Source organism: Budorcas taxicolor, chromosome 5, assembly GCF_023091745.1.
Source record: "Budorcas taxicolor isolate Tak-1 chromosome 5, Takin1.1, whole genome shotgun sequence".
NCBI lineage: Eukaryota > Metazoa > Chordata > Mammalia > Artiodactyla > Bovidae > Budorcas > Budorcas taxicolor.
Genome location: NC_068914.1, coordinates 122,147,899 through 122,171,626, shown reverse-complemented (window position 1 = coordinate 122,171,626; position 23,728 = coordinate 122,147,899). Strand labels below are relative to the sequence as shown.

Genomic DNA, 23,728 nt, shown 5'->3' with positions numbered 1-23,728 from the left:
TTCTTCTACATTTATTAATTGGAGTGCTTCTGTAAAAAAGCTGTTCCACTGTATTCACTTATTTAACTATTTATATAGGAAAAGGCTCTTGGATATTCATTTTATTACTACTGTAAATTACTTTTTTTGCTCAAATTGTTTCAGCTTTGGCCATTTGGAGCTCTTTCAGGCTGGCTCCTCTATGTCTTTATTATGTGATCCCATACTTTCTGATGGAGAAGGCAATGGCAATCCACTCCAGTACTCTTGCCTGGAAAATCCCATGGACGGAGGAGCCTGGTAGGCTGCAGTCCATGGGGTCGCTAAGAGTTGGACACGACTGAGTGACTTCACTTTCACTTTTCACTTTCATGCATTGGAGAAGGAAATGGCAACCCGCTCCAGTGTTCTTGCCTAGAGAATCCCAAGAATGGGGGAGCCTGGTGGGCTTCCGTCTATGGGGTCGCACAGAGTCGGACACGACTGAAGTGACTTAACAGCATACTTTCTGAGCACTTCCTTACTTTTTGGCCTTACCAAAGATGCACTTGGTTCATTCTATATTTTCCCTTCCTCAGTTCCTGAAATCAATCACTTCTCTAGATAGCCATGGTTCCTTTCATTGGAAAATGGTATCCAGAACCCAATCTGTGGGCACTAGCTGTGCTCACTATTGCTGGGGTATTACTACTTCTAGGCTCTCTCAGTGGAAAGAGCCTGGAAATGTATCAGTGACTGCCCAGAGTAGGAAGCTAGGAGAGGGGCTGATGCAAAAGCAGTAGCACAAGGGGGTGATGGAACTGTTTTGCATCACAATTGTGTTTTTATGAAAACATATACAACTACACACCAAGAATGAATTTCACTGTATATACATTTAAGCAAAACCCCAAACAAAAATCACTAGGATGTGAAGGAAACCCCAAATGGAATACAAGGTAACAAATAAACCTAACACTGTTACAAATGAATAATAAGACCACACTGAAGGGAGTGGAGAAAAAAAGAAGAAACCTAAGTTTTGGAAAACAGTATTTTGACTGGATACTGAAAGGTTAATGACAAAACTAAGCTGTGCAAACACTGTGCTTAGTTAGTACCTCTGTTTCTTACAGGGGTGTGAGGCAGCAATTTCAAAACTACCTTACAGGTTGCACAAATAAGTGAATATATTGCAGATAATGAGACCCAGGTTTCTCATAGTTTGAGAAAAAAATTACAAATAAGGGAGAAGGCTAGAATGATCCCTGTGGTACAGAACTGGAATCAGGGATATCATTATGAATTTATGGTCATAAAAATACACATACACACATACAAATAAATATAGAAACAGAAATAAATATAGATGTATATGTATGCATGAGTGCACAAACATACATTTATTTCCAGGACAATTTTGAGTGCTTTACATTTATTAACTCATTGAATATTTATACCAAAATTTTTAAGAGAAACACTATTATTTAATAGGTGAGGAAACTGGGAATATGAGCAATTGCCTTTGGCCACAGAGCCTAGTATGTGGCAGAGTTAAAACAGCAACCCTTGTGGGCTGGTTCCACAGTCTGAGCTCTCAATCAGCACACTAGACCGCCTTTTATCAAATGAAAGGAGTTTATCAAGGCTGGACACCCTTCCCCAAACAAAACCAACAACATAAAGGAGATAAAAGTAAATATGCAGGAAACTGGAAGGAGTAGGGTAGCCTTATGTAATGTGATCATCTCCTAATTAGGTTTTAGAAGTTTGGTCCTTGAGGTCACTGCTGCAAAGCTCTCAACAATCATCACCTTAAACTGATGGCTACTGTGAAATCAAGGTATAACACATGTGGTTTTATGTTTCCATTAAGAGAGGGGGAGTGCATTCCCCTCATAGTTAGAACTATTCATCTCTTGCTGACCTCAAAAGGAATCATAAGCCACATGAGGACAACTACATTTCATCTATCAAGCAATAAGAGCACTTAAGATATAAATATGGAAATGGATTCAGAAAACAAAATCCAACATTTACTGAACTCTTAGAGTAAGCCAAGAACTTCTTGAAACTTTTATAATGGACTAACTTGTTTAAGTCTCATGAGCTAGACAACTGTTTTTATCTTTATTTGAGAGAAAGAATATGGGCAAACTCTGGGAGATGGTGAGGGACAGGGGGAAGCCTGGTGTGCTGCAATCCATGGGGTCACAAAGAGTTGGACACAACTTGGCAACTGAACAGCAACAAGAGAAAGAAAAACTGAGATAAAGAGAAGTTACAAAAAGTGCCTGGGGTCACACAGCTTGTGTGAAGTCAGGATGTGCCACTACAGGATTATGATGCTACTCATAAAAGTTACGCTTTTCAGTTGTAAGCCTTTGACAAACCAAATAAACATCAATAATTAAATGTTGTAACATTAAACCCATGTATTTTAAAAGTCAACTAAAAAGGACCCAAAATATTCAAAAGAAAAAACTTCTGTCTTCCTCATTCAATAAATCTATTTTAGGTATGTTGATACCTTTTAAAACTAGTAATTGCATGTGATAATTTTCAGATTTGCATTTGCTTCAAAGGAAATCTACGTGACAGAGATTTTTCTGCTGAGTAACTTGCTATTATTTGCAGATTTTTTGGCTTATATCTGGGGATAATAAGAATTTAAGGATACTAAAAAAGAAAAAAATAGAACAAAAGAAATTGTAAAATAATTTAGGGATATTTAAAAAACTCTTCTCAATTGCATTTTGCCTTTGGATTTAATGTCAGGAAAATCATAACAGTACAAAATTAAAATAAGTGAGATTATAAAAAATGTTTTCTTCAGAATACATAGGCAAAAAATACCACAGTCACAGTTATTTGAGCAATTTATATGAAAACCATGAATATATCAAAAGTTATCACCATATGCTAGCACATATAACAAATACCTCATGTCCTGGATAAGAGAGACCCTGAGGGTTGGCAACATAACTCCTGAGTCAGATTTTCTTCTTTCTGGTCCAAGGGCAACTATGTAGAAAAATATCAGCAAAGTATTAGAAAAACAACAGTAAAGACTTAAAACAAAATCTACATGGTTCACATTCCACAAATAAGTACTTTGAAGCTATTTTGATATGAACAAATGCTAAAGATAATAGAAAAGCTCAAATTTGTTTACCCAAATATTCCTACTTTATGATTACAGTAAACTAGCTATTTTCTTCCTAGTTAATATGGGGCTTTATCTGAAAATTTTAAATGAATCATAAGAACCCACACAATAAATAAGACAATGTGTGTACATTTTGGCCAGAGGGCCAGCCATTTTCTAAAGTTATCATTCTAATAGTTCTGAATAACTACAGGAAAGCAGTGTCTGTAAATTAACCTAAGTACGTGAATCATCTCTGGTCTCGTAAGCTACAATCATAAAATTTTCCTTTCGAAAAAATGTTTAAGAAGAAAAACTTGAGTTTGGATTCTTTAGTCTGGTAAGTTTCTACTTCAAGTTCAGAATCCAAGTAACAATATGTTTATCATACAAAGTGAGTAACCTAAATGGACAGTTAGAAGTATAATGTCTATGAGTCATTCTCTTATGAAGCCTGAAGAGCTAACATTTATGTAAGAAGGAAAGATTATTCTTTTATATAACAATGGCTAAACAATCAGTGGCTAATATATTGTAGTTGGGCTTCCCTGGTAGCTCAGTGGTGTCAATGTGGGAGACTCAGAATCTTCCCTGGGTCAGGAAGATCCCCTGGAAAAGGAAATGGCAGCCCGCTCCAGTATTCTTGCCTGGGGAATGCCATGGACAGAGGAGCCTGGTGGGCTGCAGTCCATGGGGTTGCAAAGAGTCAGATACGACTTAGGGACTAAACAGTAACAACAATATTGTTGGAGTGCTCAATCTCACTGTAAGTGAGGTTCTGTGGAGTTCAGTGCCCTTTATTTCTATTTCCTTATCTGTAAAAGAAAACTAAATTGCAACATAACACTTGGCAAATACATCATAAAATGAGAATTAAGGATGAGGGTTTTCACTGTACATTAAACTTACATTTTCTCAGTTTTTAGACACATTCTACTTTCGGGGGCTAGGGTACACTGTCGGAACATGTAAGTTTATATGAAGCTGGCAATGAAGGAAGACAGGGAACATTTTGGTGGATAAGGATCTGCAAGATTTTGGCACTTGATGCAAGAAGCTCAACTGATACTTGGCAGGTATAACATAAGTGAACATTGATGGAGCTGCCAGGACAAAAAGAATGTAGCCGACCAACCTAAAGGCAGTTCTTTTGAGGGCCTGCCATATCAAATAGGTAATAAATAGGGCATCTGTCTTGGCAGTCTGTGGAGGGAGTTTTCGATGGGTCACTGAAAACACTGGTTGATCTCAATACCCAACAGGTAACAGACACGAAAGACACTATTTCAGAGATTTGCAGGCAATATGCTGTTTGTCTTCCTGTTTGAGACTATTACCACTTAAGTGTGTTAATTAATGAAAGAACATCCCTCTTATTGGAGAGAAAGTGAAATGCCTCAGAGAATGCCTCTACAACCCTAGATGATTAGACAGCATGTAAGATGGCCACACATGTGGTAAGAAATGGGTTGAGAAGAGAAAAAGAAAAAAGACTATGAGGCAGGAGAAAGGGGCTGAGTTACCATAATCTGGCAACTTGACCAGAGGAAGACAGGACTATAGAAGGAATCATGCCTCAGGCGGGCAGAGAACAAGTGAGGTACTAAATAACAGAGGAGCTTGACATTTAAAAAAGCAGCAGCATCCACAAAAAGAACATTCACAGGTCTAAGCATGTTCTAGGAATCCTATTTTGGAATCCTCTTTCCAAGCCACCCTTCACTGATCAGTATTCCTTTTAAAAAAAATATATATATTTTTAATTAGAAGGTAATTGCTTTACAATGTTGTGTTGGTTTCTGCTGTATAAGGATGTGAATCAGCCATAAGTACACATATATCCTCTCCCTCTTCAGCCTGCCTCCCATTCCCGCCATCCCACCCCTCTAGGTCATCACAGAGCACCAGGCTGAGCTCCTAGTGCTATACAGCAACTTCCCACTAGCTATCTGCTTTACACATGGTAGTGTAGATATGTCAGTACCACTTTCCCCTTCCCCCACTGTGTCCACGAGTCCATTTTCTTTTTTTTTTTTCACGAGTCCATTTTCTATGTCTGCATCTCTGTTCCTGCTTTGCAAAAATGTTCATCAGTACCATATTCCTTAAACACACAATATACTTTTTCATGTCTTCATGCAATTTGTTAAAGGCTTTTGCTTTTACAGTGTTTCTGTATTTTTCTCCTTGTTTATAGCCTGTTTATCACCTCAGATTGAGAGCAGTATAGCATAATGGTTAAGAAGATGGTCTTCCCAAACCCTACAGAGGAATTAATAGCTCACTGACCTTGGGTAGGTCATTTAACCCCTCTATGGTCTGTTTCATCACCTGCAAATTGGGGACAGTCACAATACCTACCTTATTCAAACAGATGTAAAACACTTATAACGGTGCCTGGCACAAAGTAAACTCTCAAAAGAAAAAAAAAAGAAATTTAACTTTAATTTTGCCTCTGTGTGAAATCTTTCCTGAATATACTTTCTCCCCTAGGCACACTGTTAGGTAAGTTATTCCCTTTCTCCTGTGGGACTTTTAATACTGAACCTCTATCACAAACCAATCACAATTTAACACTTCTGTTACTCTTATTATTAAATTACATGCCTCTTGAGGCTTGGTCATATCCTATTCTTAGAATATCCAGCTGCTACTGCTGCTAAGATGCTTCAGTTGTGTCCGACTCTTTGCGACCCCATAGACAGCAGCCCACTAGGCTCCTCTGTCCCTAGGATTCTCCAGGCAAGAATACTGGAGTGGGTTGCCATTTCCTTCTCCAATGCATGAAAAGTTAAAAGTGAAAGGAAAGTTGCTCAGTCATGTCCGACTCTTAGTGACCCCATGGACTGCAGCCTACCAGGCTCCTCTGGAGGCCCCCTCAAAATGCTGAGCAAATACTCATTGAGGAAGATAAGATTATTTAGGGCCAGATGGCAGAAGCTTAAATAACGAGTTAGAAACATCTAGAAATCCTAGGGAGGGGAAAGAGATTTTGAAAAGAAATGATATGCCTCTCAGTGCTTTTTTTTTGGCCACACGCTACGGCATGTGGGATCTTACTTCCTGACCAAGGACTGAACCCACACCCCTGCAGTAGAAGTGCAGAGTCTCAATTACTGAACCTCCAGGGAAGTTCCCTACTGCTTTTTAGTCAGTTAAGCAGAGTGACAGCGTGACGGGGTGTGTGTGCACTCCCTCAGTCACCTCTGACTCTTTGCGACCCCATGGACTGGAGCCCGCCAGGCTCCTCTCTGCCCATGAGATTCTCCAGGCAAGAATACTAGAGTGGGTAGCCATTTCCTTCTGCAGGGGATCTTCCCAACTGAGGAATCAAACCTGGGTCTCCTGCACTGCAGGCAGATTCTTTACCATCTGAGCCAGGGAAGCCCAGTGTAATGGTACAAATGCTACAAGGCAGATGAGCTAGAAGTTGTTCCAGAGGCCAGCTTGTAGATGAACTAAGACAGTGGCAGCCAGTGAAAACAAAGAGGAGAAATATGCAGTGGAATTAAATAACTAGATTAAGGGTAAGCAAGACTCAAGAGTCAAAACAATATTAAGTATGAATATAAACTGTTTTACTATATAGTATTCCATAATCATAACTTTCCTTTATTTAATCTTGATTTTGCAAATAAAAAAAATGAGGCTCAAAGAGGTTAAGATATCTGCCCCCCAAATTCCTTTAATTAAAAGGGGTAGAGTATTCTGATGTCACGTCCAGTGGACTGTTACATTAAGGATGACTTTCTGGCTTGCCTGACTGAGAAGAGGGTTATGATGTCATTAAGTGGAACTGAGAAGAAGGAAGAAAGTACGATTGGGACAGGAGGGAGAGGTGCTAAGATAATGAGTTTGTTTCAGGATGAGTTGAGTTTGAGGTCCCACTGGGCTATGGATGTCTAGGAACTAGGGCTGGAGATAGAGATTTATGAAAAATCTGCTAATGGGATAGATTGATAACAGTGCATTAGCTGTCAACAAAAAGATGCTGATGTCCTAACCCCCAGTACTTCTACAATGAATGTCTGTTGTTCAAGCCATCCCATTTGTGGTCCTATATAATGGCAACTGCGGGAAATTAATTAATACAGTGTTTTATTACTAAACTTTGGAGGAAAGTTTAGAAGCCTGTGAACAAAAATGCAGATTAGGAATTAAGGAATGAGGCCATAGTTTTAATCTAGAGATCTAAAATCTAAGAAAGTTTCCATGAAGTCTCTTCTAGACAGAATAAAAACTTATAAACTATTCAAATGTATATTTCTATTAGTATTTCTTTTTTTTTTTCTGGCTACACCGCACAGCTTGCAGGATCTCAGTTCCCACCAGGGATTGAACCTGGGTCACATCAGTGAAACTCTGGAATCCTAAACACTAGTTCAACAGGGAACTTCTTTTTAGTATTTCTTAATTCACTATACTCAAATGCAAAAGGCTACTTTCTCCTTCAATACAAATACTGGTTTAATACTCAGCCACAGAAATGTCCTTTGTATTCTGCCTGCAAGAAAGCTACCGCATAGACAGCAAGTACACAGAGCATAGAGACTGCATGTGTTGTTTTATACCCATGGCAAGGTAAGTAATTAAAGAAACTTTTGATGTAAGACCTTTAAAGAGTGACTCCAAATTCTTGGCTAGATCTAGAATAAACCATTTAAACCATAAAAACCATTAAATAGAAACAGTCATTTCTATTCCCTTCTGCATTCTCCCTCCCTCCTTGCCAACTGTTTTAAAAGTGCATTTAAAGTTCAGTTGAAACTTATCTGAGGATGCAAGGTTTGGAGACAACACCCATGTCTAAGCTGGTCCACATTTTAAAGGTAGAAACTTTGGGGTGATATATCAAGAATGGTCCTCTTTCTAGAATCAACTGCATTCTGAGATCCTCTCTCTAAAACAGGATTTCTAACTACTAGGTACAGTGACTTGGTCAAAATTTGATGAAGTCAAAATTAAGACAGTTTCAAAAGATATGGAGGGAACTTAAGCGCACATTACTAAGTGAAAGAAGCCAATCTGTAAAGGCCTCATACCACATGATGTCAACTATATGACACTCTAGGTAAGGCAAGACTATGGAGACAATTAATTAAAAAGATCAGTGGTTGCCAGGGGTTAGAAGAGAGGGATGGATGAATAGGTGGAACACATGATTATTAGGACAGTGAAGTTACTCTATATTACACTATAATGGTGGATCCATGTCATTAACACGTTATCTGTCTAAACCCATAGTACATATGACACATCAAGAGTGAATCCTAATGTAAATAAACTATGGGCTTAGGGTGCTGATGTGTCGACGAAGGTTCAACAACTGCAAGAAAGGTACTACTCTGGGAGAAGCAGGATAATGAGGGAGGTTATGCACGTGTTGGGGCGGAGGCTTTAGGGGAAATCTCTGAACCATCTGTTCAATATTGCCATGAACCTAAAACCGCTCAAAAAATAAAATCTATCAAAAAAATTTAAGGCAGTCTACCCTGCTATGGTCCTCTTGCTAACACAGACTTTTCCCATTCTTCTACAATCCTTAAAATGTCTGATTCTTGTTTAGGGCTGCTTCCTGGCTCAATGCTAGTAAGAGCTGTGTTCAAATCCACTGTGAATCTCCAAGGACCTGGAGGATCTTTGCATAATATGAAGACGCATACTGTTTACTGCCATTAGTTAGGAAGCTAAGTAGCTGGCAAACAAACTATTTTTTTGGAAAAAAACAAAACACCAGATTTAAAATCATTGAAGTCAGGGAACTGCTAATTTTTGTATAATTAGAACATACTGTTTCTCAATAATGACTTTTATTTTTAAACTGATGTTTTTATATACATTTCACACTGTCATATTTTTAAGTCCTACACTGTCATATTTTTAAGTCCTAACTTCATGGGCTGAATCATCACAAGTGTTAGAGCAATATTTATCAAATCCACCCCTCCAAACAGACAGTAAATTTGATTTCAAAAGCTACACAGCTTACATTAATCCTACTTAGGATCAGTATAATATTTAGCTTATGTTTATTCTTAGATCACTAGCCCTTCACTGACACTTGGCAGTGCAGCACAATGACTGCATGAGGCTTTGACACATTCTGTATTTCTGAGCCCTGACTTGAGTTTTACTAGTGTCATTACTGACTGCCTGAAGCGCCCTGCAAATGGCTGAGTCTCTGGTCTCTAGCTCAACCACCCATGATTTGGTTATTCAAAGCCATGAACTTCCTGGTGTTGCCTGGTAGCTGCTCACTCTAACAGACGGACATTCTCACACGCCTGTTTAGTGGAAGTCAAATGCCTCCCTGCCTAACAAAGCTTGGTTTTTGCAACATTTCATACTACAAATGGTTATTTCTTCCTAAGAATTTATTCTAATTAGGGTAAAGTACCTTAAATATGGCCTTATGTCTGAATTGCTAAATTTTCCATGAACTTGGGTAAATATTAGAGATAATTTCAGATACACTAATGCATTTTTACTTTTTCAAAAGGAAAAGGGACAAATGGACACTAGAGAATGCTTTTAAGCTTGATCTCAATCATTATAAATACAGTTACATTATGGGACATTAGAACTTTGACATTCTGTTTAGAGGAGGTCCAGGGCAATGGCACCCCACTCCAGTACTCTTGCCTGGAAAACGCCATGGATGGAGCCTTGTGGGCTACAGTCCATGGTGTCGCTAAGAGCCAGACACAACTGAGCGACTTCACTTTCACTTTTCACTTTCATGCACTGGAGAAAGAAATGGCAACCCACTCCCGTGTTCTTGCCTGGAGAATCCCAGGGACGGGGGAGCCTGGTGGGCTGCCATCTATGGGGTCACACAGGACACGACTGAAGCGACTTAGCAGTAGTATCCAGTTCCTATTCCTAGCTGTCTCATTGGATACATTGAAAAAGCAGGTTTCCAATAATAAATACCATTTTTAGAGTAGTACTGCCCTCTAGAGGCAGTGAGGGGAATGGAAACAGTGTGCTTCAATCATACTTGCAATGCTTTCTTTTCCTTCTTTTTCAAAAAATATGTATTTTTTTGGCTGTGCTGGGCCTTTGGCGTGGCACATGAGATCGTCAATCCTTGTTGCTGCACGTGGGATCTGTAGTTGTGGCATATGGGATATAGTTCCCTGAGCAGGGACTGAACCCAGGCCCTTGCATTACGGGCACGGAGTTCCAGCCACTGGACCACAGTGAAGTCTCTGCAGTGCTGTATTTCTAAAGTTAGTTGTTGGCTTATGAGTTGTTTTTTTTTTAAATAAGCCTTTAAAAATATTTTTTCAATGTCTAATTCATAATTTTAGAAAATGTTCCCAAATAGCTGATTCAATATAAAATATTTTATCTCTAACTCTCTACTATCTACTAACTCTCTACTATTACTTCTTTTTATGAAATAGATGGTTATTTTGCTTAAAGAAAAACAAGCTCCTTTTTATGAAAAATATACAACAGGTAGAGCATCTACGAATCCTATATAATTAAAGAGCTAATGAATCATGACAGTGTAACGTAAGATGTCTCATAAATTGAAGAATATGATTTCTGAAGATTTTTGAAATATATATATATACACACACACACGTTTTCTCCCCTGAAAGATTATTAACAATGTGATAAAACTTTTATTCAAGAAAAAATCAGTATACACCATACCCTAATACTGGTTAGAGTAGGGATACTACTTATATGATTCTTTACACTTTATTAACTCCGGAGGTTGGTGATGGACAGGGGGGCCTGGCATGCTGCAATTCATGGGGTTGCAAAGAGTCGGACACAACTGAGCAACTGAACTGAACACCTTATTAGAGGTTTTCAAATGTTATCTGATTTGATCAACATTATAGCCTTGGCATGGCTAATATTATTTTCCCAATCTGTGGATGAGGAAGCTGAAGATCAAAAGGTCAAGGGACTTTCCCCAGGTCTCAGAGTTAGTAATATTCCTCCTCCTACTCCACCCACTAGTGGCAAGATGGGGTGAGTGGCAGTTTGAGAGAGAGAGAGGTGAAGACAAAGCCATAGGGGCTGATTTTTTCACATGGTCCACTGCTGCCAGTGCTGTAGAAACAATCAAGCCAATGAATTCTCACCTGGCGACTCTGCAAGGTGCTCTTGTTTCTCTTCTCTGTCCTGAAACTGAATTAAATGTGACCACAAAGCTGACTTCCCCTGAAAGTACAAGGTATATATAATTTTTCATTTTATAAGAAAGAATTCATTAATAACTTCTCATCAAAACCATTCACATTGAAATGCCAATTATGAAGCTGGGAAACTGAAGTTCATCCATTCCTAGCTATGTGACATCCTGAGCATCCCGCTCCACGTGTGGTGAGGGCCATCCTTTGCCTCACGGACAAGGCTGACAGCAGCCTGGGGAAGGTCAGCAAAGCAAAGGCCAGAAGTGCAGGCATGGAAATTCCCAACTTCAGCTGGGCTATTACTTCACTGTATGTAACTAGGGCTGTCTACACTGGCCACATTAGTAACCGTGGAATTAAAGGCTCTAGCAACCCAGAATGTATTTGTGTCTGCAAAACATGTTTGAATGTATGCAGAAGCAATGAGGGAAGAAAAGTGGGGCAGGAGGAGAAACAGAAAAGATGAGGAAGAAAGAAAGATGCACACAGCAGGGGGAAAAAAAAAAAGCAGAAAGAGAGATAAGAGGGACAAAAGCAAAGTAAGCAACTAATTTTTCCACCCTGAATTACCAGACAACTTAAAATGGCAAAGAACTAATATTTCGATTTTTTTCTTAAACAGTGATGAAAGTAGATACTTCATGGAATCTTCAGTGAATACAGTCCCTGCAGTGAATGTGTTTTGTGTTATCTTTTCCTGTACTAGGAAAGGAGCCCCAAACTACTTGCTAATCACGGGTTGTATTTTCTTTTTCTGGAATTAAAATGTCTGTGGTATATTTCTCATTATCCTGTGACAAAGGGACTTATCCTTTCATTTTCATGGTTTTTTTCCTTTTTGTTACTTTTCTTAACAGGACTTCTAGCTGGTCCTGTCAGCAGGGCCTCTTGAACCTGTTACCTGCTTGACTTGCAAGCCATGGCTCCATATCCTTTCCAACAGGTCACAGAGGCTGGCAATCAGGGTGTTCTCCTCCAAGCCAGTTATGTTTGCCTCCCCATGGCCCAGTTCCACTGCTTCATGTCCCATCTTCTCCACCAACATGCGTTTCGTCTGAAAATATCACATGTGGTCTCAAGTGTTATTCCAGCAATGAGGCCAAAAGCCATCAAGTCAATTCCTGAATGAGGAGACCTGGGATCCCTTCACTATATTTCTAACTGCAGATTTTGAATCACCTTGAGGAAAGTGTCTTAATCTCTGTGGTCAACAATGAATGATATCATGTATAACTTTCAGAGAAATAGAGAGCAACTAAAGAGAGATTCTGATGCTATTTTAAAGTATCCTCATGAAAATGCTTATGTACAACAATTTTCAGATGACTAACTTGAATAACACTGGGCAATTACACCAGATCTACTATATATCATAGAATCTGAAACTCCATCCTGCCACCACCACTCATGCTCCATCTTAGTACACTAAAGATATTCACACTTAAGTTTTGATTGCACTTAGGCAAAAACCACAATACAAACAGGCAGTTCTAAATTTTTTCAGAATTCTCTAATTTGTAAGTGAAGCAGACCTCTTTTCTTCCTTCTTCATTTTCCCTTTCATCTCTTCTCTGGAATGAGTATGTACCAGAAAATGGAAAGGAAATGGAGATCGGTTTCAAGTACGGTAACTTACAGTAGACTTAACTGTCCTCATAAAATGTAAGTGAGTGAGAATCTAGTTACTTTAGGCAAGGACCATGTCTGTGTGATTCAGCATTGCAAGCTGATGCGGACACAGTGCATTTACTCAACACAGAGAAGGTACTCAAGAAATGACTGTCAAATAAATGAATCAAATTATTGGCTAAAATGATGTTCTGAGTTTTGTCAACTTGTAGTGCTACCTCTGATAAACACAGATGTCTGAGATGAGACTCATGTACAGAACACACAAATCTACAACACAGCTAAGATCTTCTTCCTTATGGGTATATGCACACACATATGGCACAGATGAGGTTCTACACAGGTTCACACAGAGATACATACAAACACATACAAAACATGTGCTGCCTTTCACATAAGTTGACAACATCCCTGACAAAGAACTTCTGATTGGCTTAATATCTGTCCATGTTGGAGAGGAAGACAGCAACAGCTGAAAGGTGAGAAAAACTGTGCAGGGCTCCCATGTCATTGATTCTGTGGTGACAGACAGAACCCGCAGAGGTTCATGACTTTAGTAAAGAGCTCACGAGGTTTATGCCACAGTATTAAGGGTCTTTCTAATGAAGCTAAAGACTCAAGTGGGGGTTGGCTCAGTTCATTTTAGCTTCGCACATGGAGTGAACATGAATGCGCACTGTCCTGCACCAGTGAGTAATACGTACCTTCATTCTACATTCTTTTAATAAGCCTTCTACAAATTTCCAGTTGGTTTGTGCAATCACCGCAGGAGAGAGGTCTGACAATTTGGGTTGCCTCAGGTTTTTTCCTAAACTTCGTGCCTCTTGCATGTATTTCTAAAAATTAAAGAGTATTTTTAATGCATAAACATCAGATATTCTTCTAACCTACTTAACCTTAAAAATAGGTGCAGGAACAAAATGCAAAAAAAGGCCGTACATCTATATATGTGCAACAGCAGTTCAAGGTTTAGTACACTGAAAGGCAGAGGGTAGTCACACTCCCTCTACTGTTAGTCCCGTGAAAATGAGTGACAGAAGCCACAGCAAATAAAAACTCATTCAGTCTTTTACTGGGAATATCCAGTGTGTGATTAGTTGGGATCATGGCTGGGATGGAAAAATTGGGGTGTCTGAATGAATATCAAACCTATGGTTTTCCAGGAACCCAGTGATTCTCAAATTACTGGTTTCCTCCACCCATTTCCCCACAGATCAAGAGCCCCGAGGCGCTTCTAGCCTCTTGGGGAGTGCTGTCCTTTGTTCTAATCAAGTCACAACAGTAAATTAAGCCAGCTCTGGAAAATGGCTGCAATGAATTTTATGACCTCAGGCATACGTGCTTATTCATAAAATGGGCATAAAACAAGCCCACCTGCCTCATAACAAAGGCTAGGCGACCGCTCTGAAAAGTATCATGTACTCCCAATGTAGGAGGTGACCTCTCATTTCCAAGATACTTCGCGACATCCGTACTTTGCCTTGTTCCATGGTCAAAATAAATCAGAAATATCATATCATTTTAGGAGACATCAACGGCTCAGAGAGGACCACAGAAACTCAGACCACTGCTCTTGAATTTTGGTTAGTGAATTTCCAGTAAGAGAAGCACTACATGTAATTAGTTCAGGACAGCTGTTATCTTTCTTCTTTCTGTGGCACCTGCGAAAGCTCATCTGGATACCTTATGTTGGTGTCAGGACTGCAGGGCAGAATCTCCAAGAAGTCTAAGTGTCTTAGGTCTGTATTTAGAGAATAATTGCTCTAATTATATAGTAAAACCAGCAGTTTATTGGAGTGAGAGAGACTGCAAGTCAGCACATCCTCCCACAGACACATATGTGAAATCTATCTTTACTATCTTAAGGGAAGATTTGATAGTATAAGAAAAATATGTGTAAAATCTTTTGCATTCTTTAAATAAAAGAGAGTTTTTGCACATTTAACACATTTCCCCTTTGGAAGAAAAATAACCCGCTAAATTTAGTACAATTGTTAAAAATCTCACCAATTAGGGATTCAACAAAGCCATTTACCTTCTACTTCCCAACCCTCCTGACAAAAGGCAGCATTTACAAAATAATCTCTTTTTTAGTGTACTTATTTTAAGGATGGACTTAAAAATTAAATGGACTCTGCACACGGTTAGTTGTGTATATTTCTTCCTGCTTCAAATCCTTTTTAGAGGGTAAAAGGAAGAGGGAAAATTGACAATGAGAGGCAACAATCTCCACCAGGGAAATTAAGTGTAACAGAGTTGTGTGAAACATCCTGAAGGTTAGTATACATAAAAGCAAGAAATGAAGAATTTCAGAAAAATAAACCTGAGATGTAAGACAGGGATCATATATGAGACTATAATTACCTCCATTTCATATCATTTCAGGTTGTACTAATGTTATTTGGAACATTACAACTTAGAGATAAATGGTTGGTAAAAACAAATGTTAACTGCTAATGTTAAAAGGGTTCTGTTTCTCCCCAGGCCTCAATTCCTCCATGTTTAGGACTGTGCAAATACAGAGAGAACCACTACAAGACCCAATTCTCAAGAACAGTGAAGTATCACACGTGGCTTAGGAAGAAATACACTAGCTACAATGAAAGAAGTGAGGTACATGACAAAGCAAGAGGATAGGAAGAAGCCTCAGGCATTTTCCTTTTCTCTGAAATACATGACCAGATTTTTAAAAGTCAATAATTGGATTAAAAATTAACCACTGTTTAAAGTTTAGGTTCTATTTTATAATATAAATGACAGCAAGCTAGAATGGGACTGTCCTTTGAGTGGCCATATTCACTGATCAGCCAGCACATACGAGGCAGATAAAAGTATTAGCCAACAGTGAATTCCACGGAGCCACATGCAAACTCTCCTTCTGAGCACTTTGTTGAAGCCACAAAACAAGTCACATTCCATGGACATGTGCAGAATGAATACAGGGTTGGCTAAAGACCCCTTCTCATAGCAAGAAGTGAGGCTGCTTATGCATACTGAAAAAACAAAGCAGTGTCCTTACAATAAACAAGTGACAATACAGATGTGCTTTCTTTGGGGTAACTGGAGGAAAAGGTGTATTTTAAGATAAAAAACTGAGAAGGAAGAAATCTTTCATAGGGAGTGGTTTCATAATAAAGTCCATTTTCCTACAGAGGGAAGTCACCCCAGGTTTCTTCTGAGACTTCTACTATGCTCTTCTTCATTTCTAAACCAAAAATAGTAGAAAAGTGAGTGAATAAAGTGAAAGTTGCTCAGTCGTGTCCAACTCTTTGTGACCCTTATGTGACTCTTACGTGACTTAATAGTCCATGGAATTCTCCAGGCCAGAATACTGGAGTGGGTAGCCTATCCCTTCTCCAGCAGATCTTCCCGACCCAGGAATCAAACTGGGGTCTCCTGCATTATAGGCAGATTCCTTACCAACTGAGCTATCAGGGAAGCCCAAAATAGTAGGAACTATCTATAAAAACATATCCTATTATTCAACAAACACTGAAATAATTGCTCTTCAGCACAGGATTTCATCTAATAAATACCCTGTCCCTCTAACCAACGTGGAGCATGTGAAGAGCAGACCAATGTAAAGTTAAGTAAATTTATCTTACTATGTCATAATGGGATAAAATACAACCAAAAGTCCTAAGTAACTCTGGCCCTCAGGTGAGTAATGTTCAGTGCAACCTAGTTGTGCAGGGTTCCTGGCAAGAGTATTGGCTTGGAGTCAGGAGGCCTGGCATGTGGGCCTAGCCCTGCCTCTGTGTGTCCATTTGACTTTAGACAAAGACTTTTGGACTTTCTTCCCTGCTGGCTCAGATGGTAAAGACTGCCTGCAATGCAGGAGACTCAGATTCGAACCCTGAGTCAGGAAGATCCCCTGGAGAAAGGAATGGCTACCCAATCCAGTATTCTTGCCTGAAAAGTTCCACGAACAGAGGAGCCTGGCAGGCTACAGTACATGGAGCCACAAAGAGTCAGACATGACTGATCGACTAACACTTGGATTCGGTTAAATCATGTCTAGCTGGACAAAGATACCTCAACTGTTTCTTTTAGCACTAAGATTCTATATTGGTGATCTGATTTTCTGACCATGTAAAATACAGACCAGGAACAGATAAACTCAGCAAAAGAAAAGTTGTCTGAAAACGAATCACTTATGCACTTTTGCAAAATGCTTAAGTAAAAGAAAATTTAAATACTTAAATATTTCCCCTTTTTGGAAGAAAAACAATGTGCTAAATCTAGTCCCCTTCTTTTCCCTCAAAAATACCACTGATTTGGGATTCAAATAATCAGTTTTCTCTGCCAAATGTAGAGAATACTCTTGTTAGCGCACACACCATCCACGAATAGGTACAAGTCACAAAAGGAAGTGGAGAGCTAAGATTTCACGTCACAAGGTGATGTGAGGCATCTAGAGCTATGTGCACTCACACACATGAATGATTCAAGGAACACCACGGACAAGATTCAGGAACATCTGCAAAGGACTTTCAGGCAAAGAACATACCAGGCAGCACTCAGAGAAGGATTTTTTAGGAAGTCGTGCAGGAGGAGGTGGACCCTGATCCCACTCCCAGAATGCCATGGAGTTCTGACAGACCACAAGTTCCCCGGAAGGCTATGAGGATGGAGAAGTGCAAATGACAGAAAAGCAAAAGAGAAAAGGATGGGAGAAAGAGACAAGCAAAACAAGCATGCATATGATAAAGTCACAGCAGAAGGGAAGGGAGAGAAATACAGTAGCACAAAGAAAAGCAGTAGACAGGCTATGCTTCAGTTCTTAAGAAGATGTTTAAAACCATGTATGTATGAACAAATCAACAAAAAACAATATATATATTCAGAATGTTTTCTGTTTTTTTAAACTCATTTCAGTTTAGAAAAGTTAACAGATAATTGACTGCATTTTTTTGATCACAAAAAATTAAAAATTACTTATCATTATTCAAATGTATAATTACTGTTTTATTTTCAAATAGTACAAATAAAGCATAAGGATATTAATTTAAACTAATTTTAAAACACTCCTAAAAATGGTGTCAACAAGCCAAGGACAAATCACAGGCAAATATATATTTACTAAGTTTAAATCATGTTTGAAACTTAGAAAGTCTATGCTTCTTATACCTTTCTCCCCCTGCAGGAGATATACTGACCAAAACTTTATCCTAAGCTCAGCCTTTACTTGATGTGGTCCACAGGGAGACTTGTTTTACAGCCTTATTTTAGATGTATTAAAATTACAAAATGGAAAAAAAAAAGGTGTTTCAGCTATGTCAGTCAGCATAAGAGAATTACTATTTTAAAACATAAATTGAACAATTATTTTTTTTAGAAGAATGCAAGAGAAGCTACACAATGATACCTGCTGGACTAAGTAAGCCTAGCTTACAGTTCTGCATCAAGGCATCCCAGAAAGGCAACACACATACCTCCCGCAAATCGTTGTCCAGCCCAACGTGCTCGGAATGCTGGCGAAGGCGGTCTTTCCTGCGCTGTGCAGTGGCACTCCGACTCACCCAGCGACTGAAAGAATAGAAGGGGGTAGGTTAAAACAAACAATCAAATGAAAAAATAAAATGTGATCTCACCTGTCTTTAAAATAGAAAGGATATATGATTGAAAACTAAAGACCAGCAATACTTATTTTTCAATAGATTCTTTTTAAACTAGTATATACCAGCTTTATTGAGATGTAATTTAGATACCAGATACTGGCTCAGTTGCTCAGTCATGGCCAGCTCTTTGCAACCCCTTGGACTATAGCCTGCCAGGCTCCCCTGACAATGGAAATTTTTGAAAGCAAGAATACAGAAGTACTGCCATTTCCTTCTCTAGGAGATACCATATAATTCATCCATTTAAAGTATCCAATTCAGTGGTTTTTAGCATATTCATAGAGATGTGCAACCCTCACCACAATCAATGCTTCTTTCAAACTGAGGTTAAAAAATGTAGTGTCTGTAATGATTTTCTCCTTTCCATCTACCTGCCCAACAGAGCCCCAAGCCTGGACAGAGACCACTGTAGCACTTTCCTTTATCATACCCATGTATTAATAGATTAGTTCTTGATTTCCCTCATGACTACCAAGAATCACTGAACCTGCTGCCCTTTTTCAAGTTCCCCCATTTCTCTTCAAGACTGTTACCAAACCTTTCCCTTTATCCTCAAGTGCCTCTACTCAACTTGATGACCCAGCCTTGCCTCCCTCCTGCTGCTCTCTACTTCACTGATACACACATACAGACCCAACCCCCACTCATCTTTCTTCTAATCCCAAAATGTAATATATATTGGCCACAGCTCGAAACTTTCTTCAACCAGGATCCTTGACCAGTCCTCTCTTGCCTATTTGAATCTTCTCCATTAGAAATCTCGTGTGCCATATCTCCAATTTTTTTTTTTCTCTCAAATGAGTATTGCCCTTCAGCTTACAAGTATGCTGGTCTCTCTGACACTACATTTCAACCTGCTTCTTTGCTCTTTCATGTAAACATTCTTAAGAAAAGTTTACATGTAAGGCCTCTGCTTAATTATCTCTGGATCTTTTGTTCATCTCAAATCAGCTTCTTTCCCTGAAAATGATCTTGATGAAGCCATTTATAGCCCTAACTGCCAATGCAATGGCTGTAATTCAATTTTTAGCTTACTTACACTTTCTGCTGATCCTTCTCTCTACCTTAAACCTCCAGCTGTCTTCAAATACCTCAGTGATCCCAGTGGGGTAAGATCTCTCCACATTTGAGTCTTGGAAGATGAAGTTTTCTTCCAACTTCTATTCATCTCTCAGACAGCTTTAGGTGCTACATAGAAAGTGTTCTATAATTCCTCCAAATTTAAATTAGCTATCCCTCTCATACTCTCCAATTATAGTATTTATCACAGTGTTTTTTTAATAACAAGTCTATTTTCTATACAATCGTCTCTGCTATAAATGCTTGAAGGGTCGATGTCATGTCTGTAAGCCATTTATCTGCAGAGTCAACTATATCACCTACTCCTTCTATAAATACACCCTAAATAAATGTAATCAGAGACACAGTCTAATATTTAGGGTTACAGATGTTCATCACAGCATACATGCAATAATGAATTCTAAGTTTCCTTTAAGATTCACATTTTGAATGAGTTAGCCACTCACACTTGGGGCTTCCCCAGTGGCTCAATGGATAAAGAATCTGCCTGTAATGCAGGAAACACAGGAGATGAGGGTTTAATTCTGGGTTGGGAAGATACCCTGCAGAAAGGAATGGCAACTGACTCCAATATTCTTGCCTGGAGAATCCCATGGACAGAGGGGCCTGGTGGGCTGCAGTCCATAGGATCACGAGAGTTGGACATGACCGAGCGACATATGCATGAGGTGTTATTTCACTGTGGTTTTAACTTAGACTTCTCTGATGATTAACGATGTTGAGCATCTTTTCCTGTGCCTGTTGGCCATTTGTGTATGTCTTCTTTGCAAAAATTTCTATCCGGACTTCCTGCTCATTTTTAATTGGTTTTTTTTTTTTGATGTTGAGTTGGATGAGCCATTTATTTATGCTGGATATTAATCCCTTATCAGTCATATCATTTGCAAATATTTTCTCCCATTCAGTAGGCTGTCTTCTGGTTTTCTTGATGGCTCCCTTTACTATGCAAAAATTTTAAGTCTAATTAGGTCTCATTTATTTATTTTTGGTTTTATTTTCTTTAGGAGACAGATCCAAAAATATTCTGTTACAATTTATGTCAAATAGTGTTCTGTTTTCTTCATATATCAAATTATTTTAAAAGATTTTAAAAGCTCTTGATTTATCATGCCCATGACTGCATTCATTTCACTATTCTAGAACTATTTACTCTTGATATATCCCTGAGAGCACAGAGCTATACACAAGAAGTGAATTTATACTTTTGCCATCCAGCAAGTCACACTGCATGACTGACAATCGATGATTTAAAATGTATTATTAATATAGTATCCAATTTACAAAAAAGCTTAAAATCAGAGTGCTGCTTCTTTTGTTGCTCTTTAAATAATTTATGCATGCCTTTGGTTTCAAACTGATGAATCATCTAATTTCAGTCTGCCATTTAGAGGAACACTGAATAATTATGATAAAAATGGTAGCAAAGTAAAGTAGCCCCTCTTAAAATAGTTTTTTTTTTTTTAAAGAATAGGGTTATATTGAGAAAAAAATGCAAAAAGCTAGTGACAGATCTTTGAAGTCGAATCCATGGAAATGTCCCTAAAGCAAAAGATCAATGTAAGACTGTATAAGACTGTAAAAAAGGATAATGAAAAGGAAGATTCAGGAAAAAAGCACATCAAGACACTGAAAAAGATTCTCTGCTTCATCAAAATTTAGTCAGACCCCTGGAACGTCTCCTAAGCCTATCTATGGATTTCTTTGTAAAATTCAGTTTTAGTAAGAAACTTATTAAGTCAGCTTAGCAGAAACCATTTTCCCTCTCATTATATGATCATTCTGGACATCCGATCAAGTTCTGAATTCTCCACCATCCCCCAGGTGATGTCTAATCACTCAGGTCTGTCTTCAGCAAGAATCCCATTAGGTCAGCTCACTCAGAATCCCCCTTTACCCCTGATGTTCCCTCTTGGTAATTTCCTACTCACTGATCTCCACTCTGCTCCTTGGTGATAAATTCCGTGTCCATGCAATATTCAGAGAAGCCTCTAATCTCCCTCTCCACTGCAAGACTCCACTGCAGTGGTCTCTATACCTTAAATAAAGGAACTCTCTTCAACAAGTGTCATGAAATTTTTTTTTTAAGAACTCGGAAGCAAAATATAAATACTAGCTGATGAATCTATGTAGTAAATAAAGAGGAAGAGTAAAATATAAGTAACATAATCTATAAAGACCTGGAGGCCTTGGAAACAGCCCTGTAGCCAGAGGGGGAAAAAACAACAACACCACCAAACCAAACCCTGTCATGTATGATAGTAAAATTTGCTCAGATTAAAAAATTAGGGTTACTAAACAAATAGTAAAAATATGAGGTGGATTATAAACACCAGCTAATGAACTTATATAATGAATAAAGGAAGGAGCAAAATACACATGGCTGAACATTTCTCCTGGTAGGCAAACTGGAAAAGCACAAAAGATAAGAATAAATATTAACTTTCAGGATATAACTAGCATTTCATTCTTTGAGACAAAATGCCCAGTTTAATTTTATTTTCAAAACAGGGAAATGGGCATCTGCTTAAAAAATTACTATGAAGTCTACACATTCCTCAACTTGTTAAATCATTTATTCTTTATATTATTAAACCTCACTTATTAAGTATAATTTTACCAAAGAAGAGTACATTTGCTGAAATGCTAAAGACTGCTTATTTGTTTTTGTTTTGTAAGTAGTATACGAGATTCTAACAGTTGATCAATCATTTGCATAGTCATGGTTATAAATCCCTTTACCCTGTAACTAATTCTAAGATCTATTCTCTTTCAGTCAGACTACAATCTAGGTGAAAATGTAATGTTTTCAGACTACAACTCAGCTAAAAATGTAATTCTTGATGCTCTGTGCGGAAATGGGAAAATTTGAGATTATATATAAGATTAAATGCAATAAAATATGGCAGGAAGATTTTAAACCTGAAATCTTTCCTCCTAAGCACTCCTTGCTTCCTTTCCCTACTTTATTTTTCTTCACAAACTTTATCACTTTCTGACAGATTTATTTCATATATTAATAAGTTCCTTGTTTGCTTTCTCATGCTGAAAGAAGGGATTTTTGTTGTTTTGTACATTGTTAAACTCCCAATGAACAGGACAGTGTCATATATAGTATGGGTTCCATAAATATTTTTCAAATGAATGAATGAGCACTTTAATGCTATCAAAAGGAAATAAAAACCATTTAAATTAAGTGTCTGCCCATGTCACACTGATTCAAAAAATTAGGATAATTTATAAACATGAAAGAAAATGAATGAACTGATGACTTAGTCATCCACTTGTGAAAAATAAAACACTGTATCTAGTACAATCATCTGGAAAGTCTGAATCCCCATAACGGTCAACATCTCTTAGTGCATTTCAAGTTCACTGTTTATAAAAGCAAGGATAGCTCTTCACTGGAGGCTGAAACTCTACAAATTAACTAAGGTAAGTAAGTGAGTAAAAATTAGTCATTAGCTATTTACTTCCATCTCATAAGCAGCATATTAATTCTCTCTGCAACCTTCCTCCCCAAGACTTTAGTATAAACACTTGCATTTCTATAGGAAAGGAAGATTTCATCCTGAACATATAACTTTTCCACCTTTCTAGTGAATCATCCTCTTTCACGGTCTTCATTAGAGTTGAAGCAACCTACTTAAATAAGAGAGTTCCATCAAATAAAGCTTTTTAAAAATCCACAGTTCACTTTACTGCATAGTATTCTTTTTCCAAATATGTAAAAGAATGCTGGTACTGAAGATTTTCCACACCTTTCCACAGTCCTTATGAATTAGACATCATGAACCTTGTGCCAGAAATAAGGAAACCGAGGTTCTAATCCTAACTCTGCTACTAATCCAAGCTTGTACACTTACCAACAGGTAATGATGACACTGTTTCAGGGTTAGGCTCTTTGATCTCAATCTTTGCTTCATGCAACTCTTCATGAGGCAAGATGGCACCTGAGAATGTACCCTGCTTCCCAGGGTATTATCCTATCTTCTTTTGGGTCCACCCCTCTTCACAGAGCCCAGAGTGAGGCAGGGACGAGGCATCTGAGAGGTCTTTCATTCTGAAAGACCTCATCAGATTGGTATGACAGGCTGTTGCTGAACTCTCTTATATTCAGTATTTTAGGTTATTCAAAA

The 23,728-nt window shown here is 38.4% G+C and overlaps 1 protein-coding gene across 1 annotated transcript in view; it reads right to left on the bottom strand.

The window, feature by feature from the left end:
• The window catches only part of DENND5B (DENN domain containing 5B), a 218,866-nt gene that overhangs the window by 25,513 nt on the left and 169,625 nt on the right, over positions 1–23,728 (bottom strand). Inside the window, exons 9-13 of the mRNA XM_052639898.1 lie at positions 18,327–18,420; positions 13,596–13,727; positions 12,164–12,316; positions 11,212–11,290; positions 2,901–2,982 (exon numbers count right to left, since the gene is read on the bottom strand). Of these exons, the coding sequence (XP_052495858.1) occupies positions 2,901–2,982; positions 11,212–11,290; positions 12,164–12,316; positions 13,596–13,727; positions 18,327–18,420 (540 nt within the window). The remainder of the gene's footprint in view (positions 1–2,900; positions 2,983–11,211; positions 11,291–12,163; positions 12,317–13,595; positions 13,728–18,326; positions 18,421–23,728) is intronic.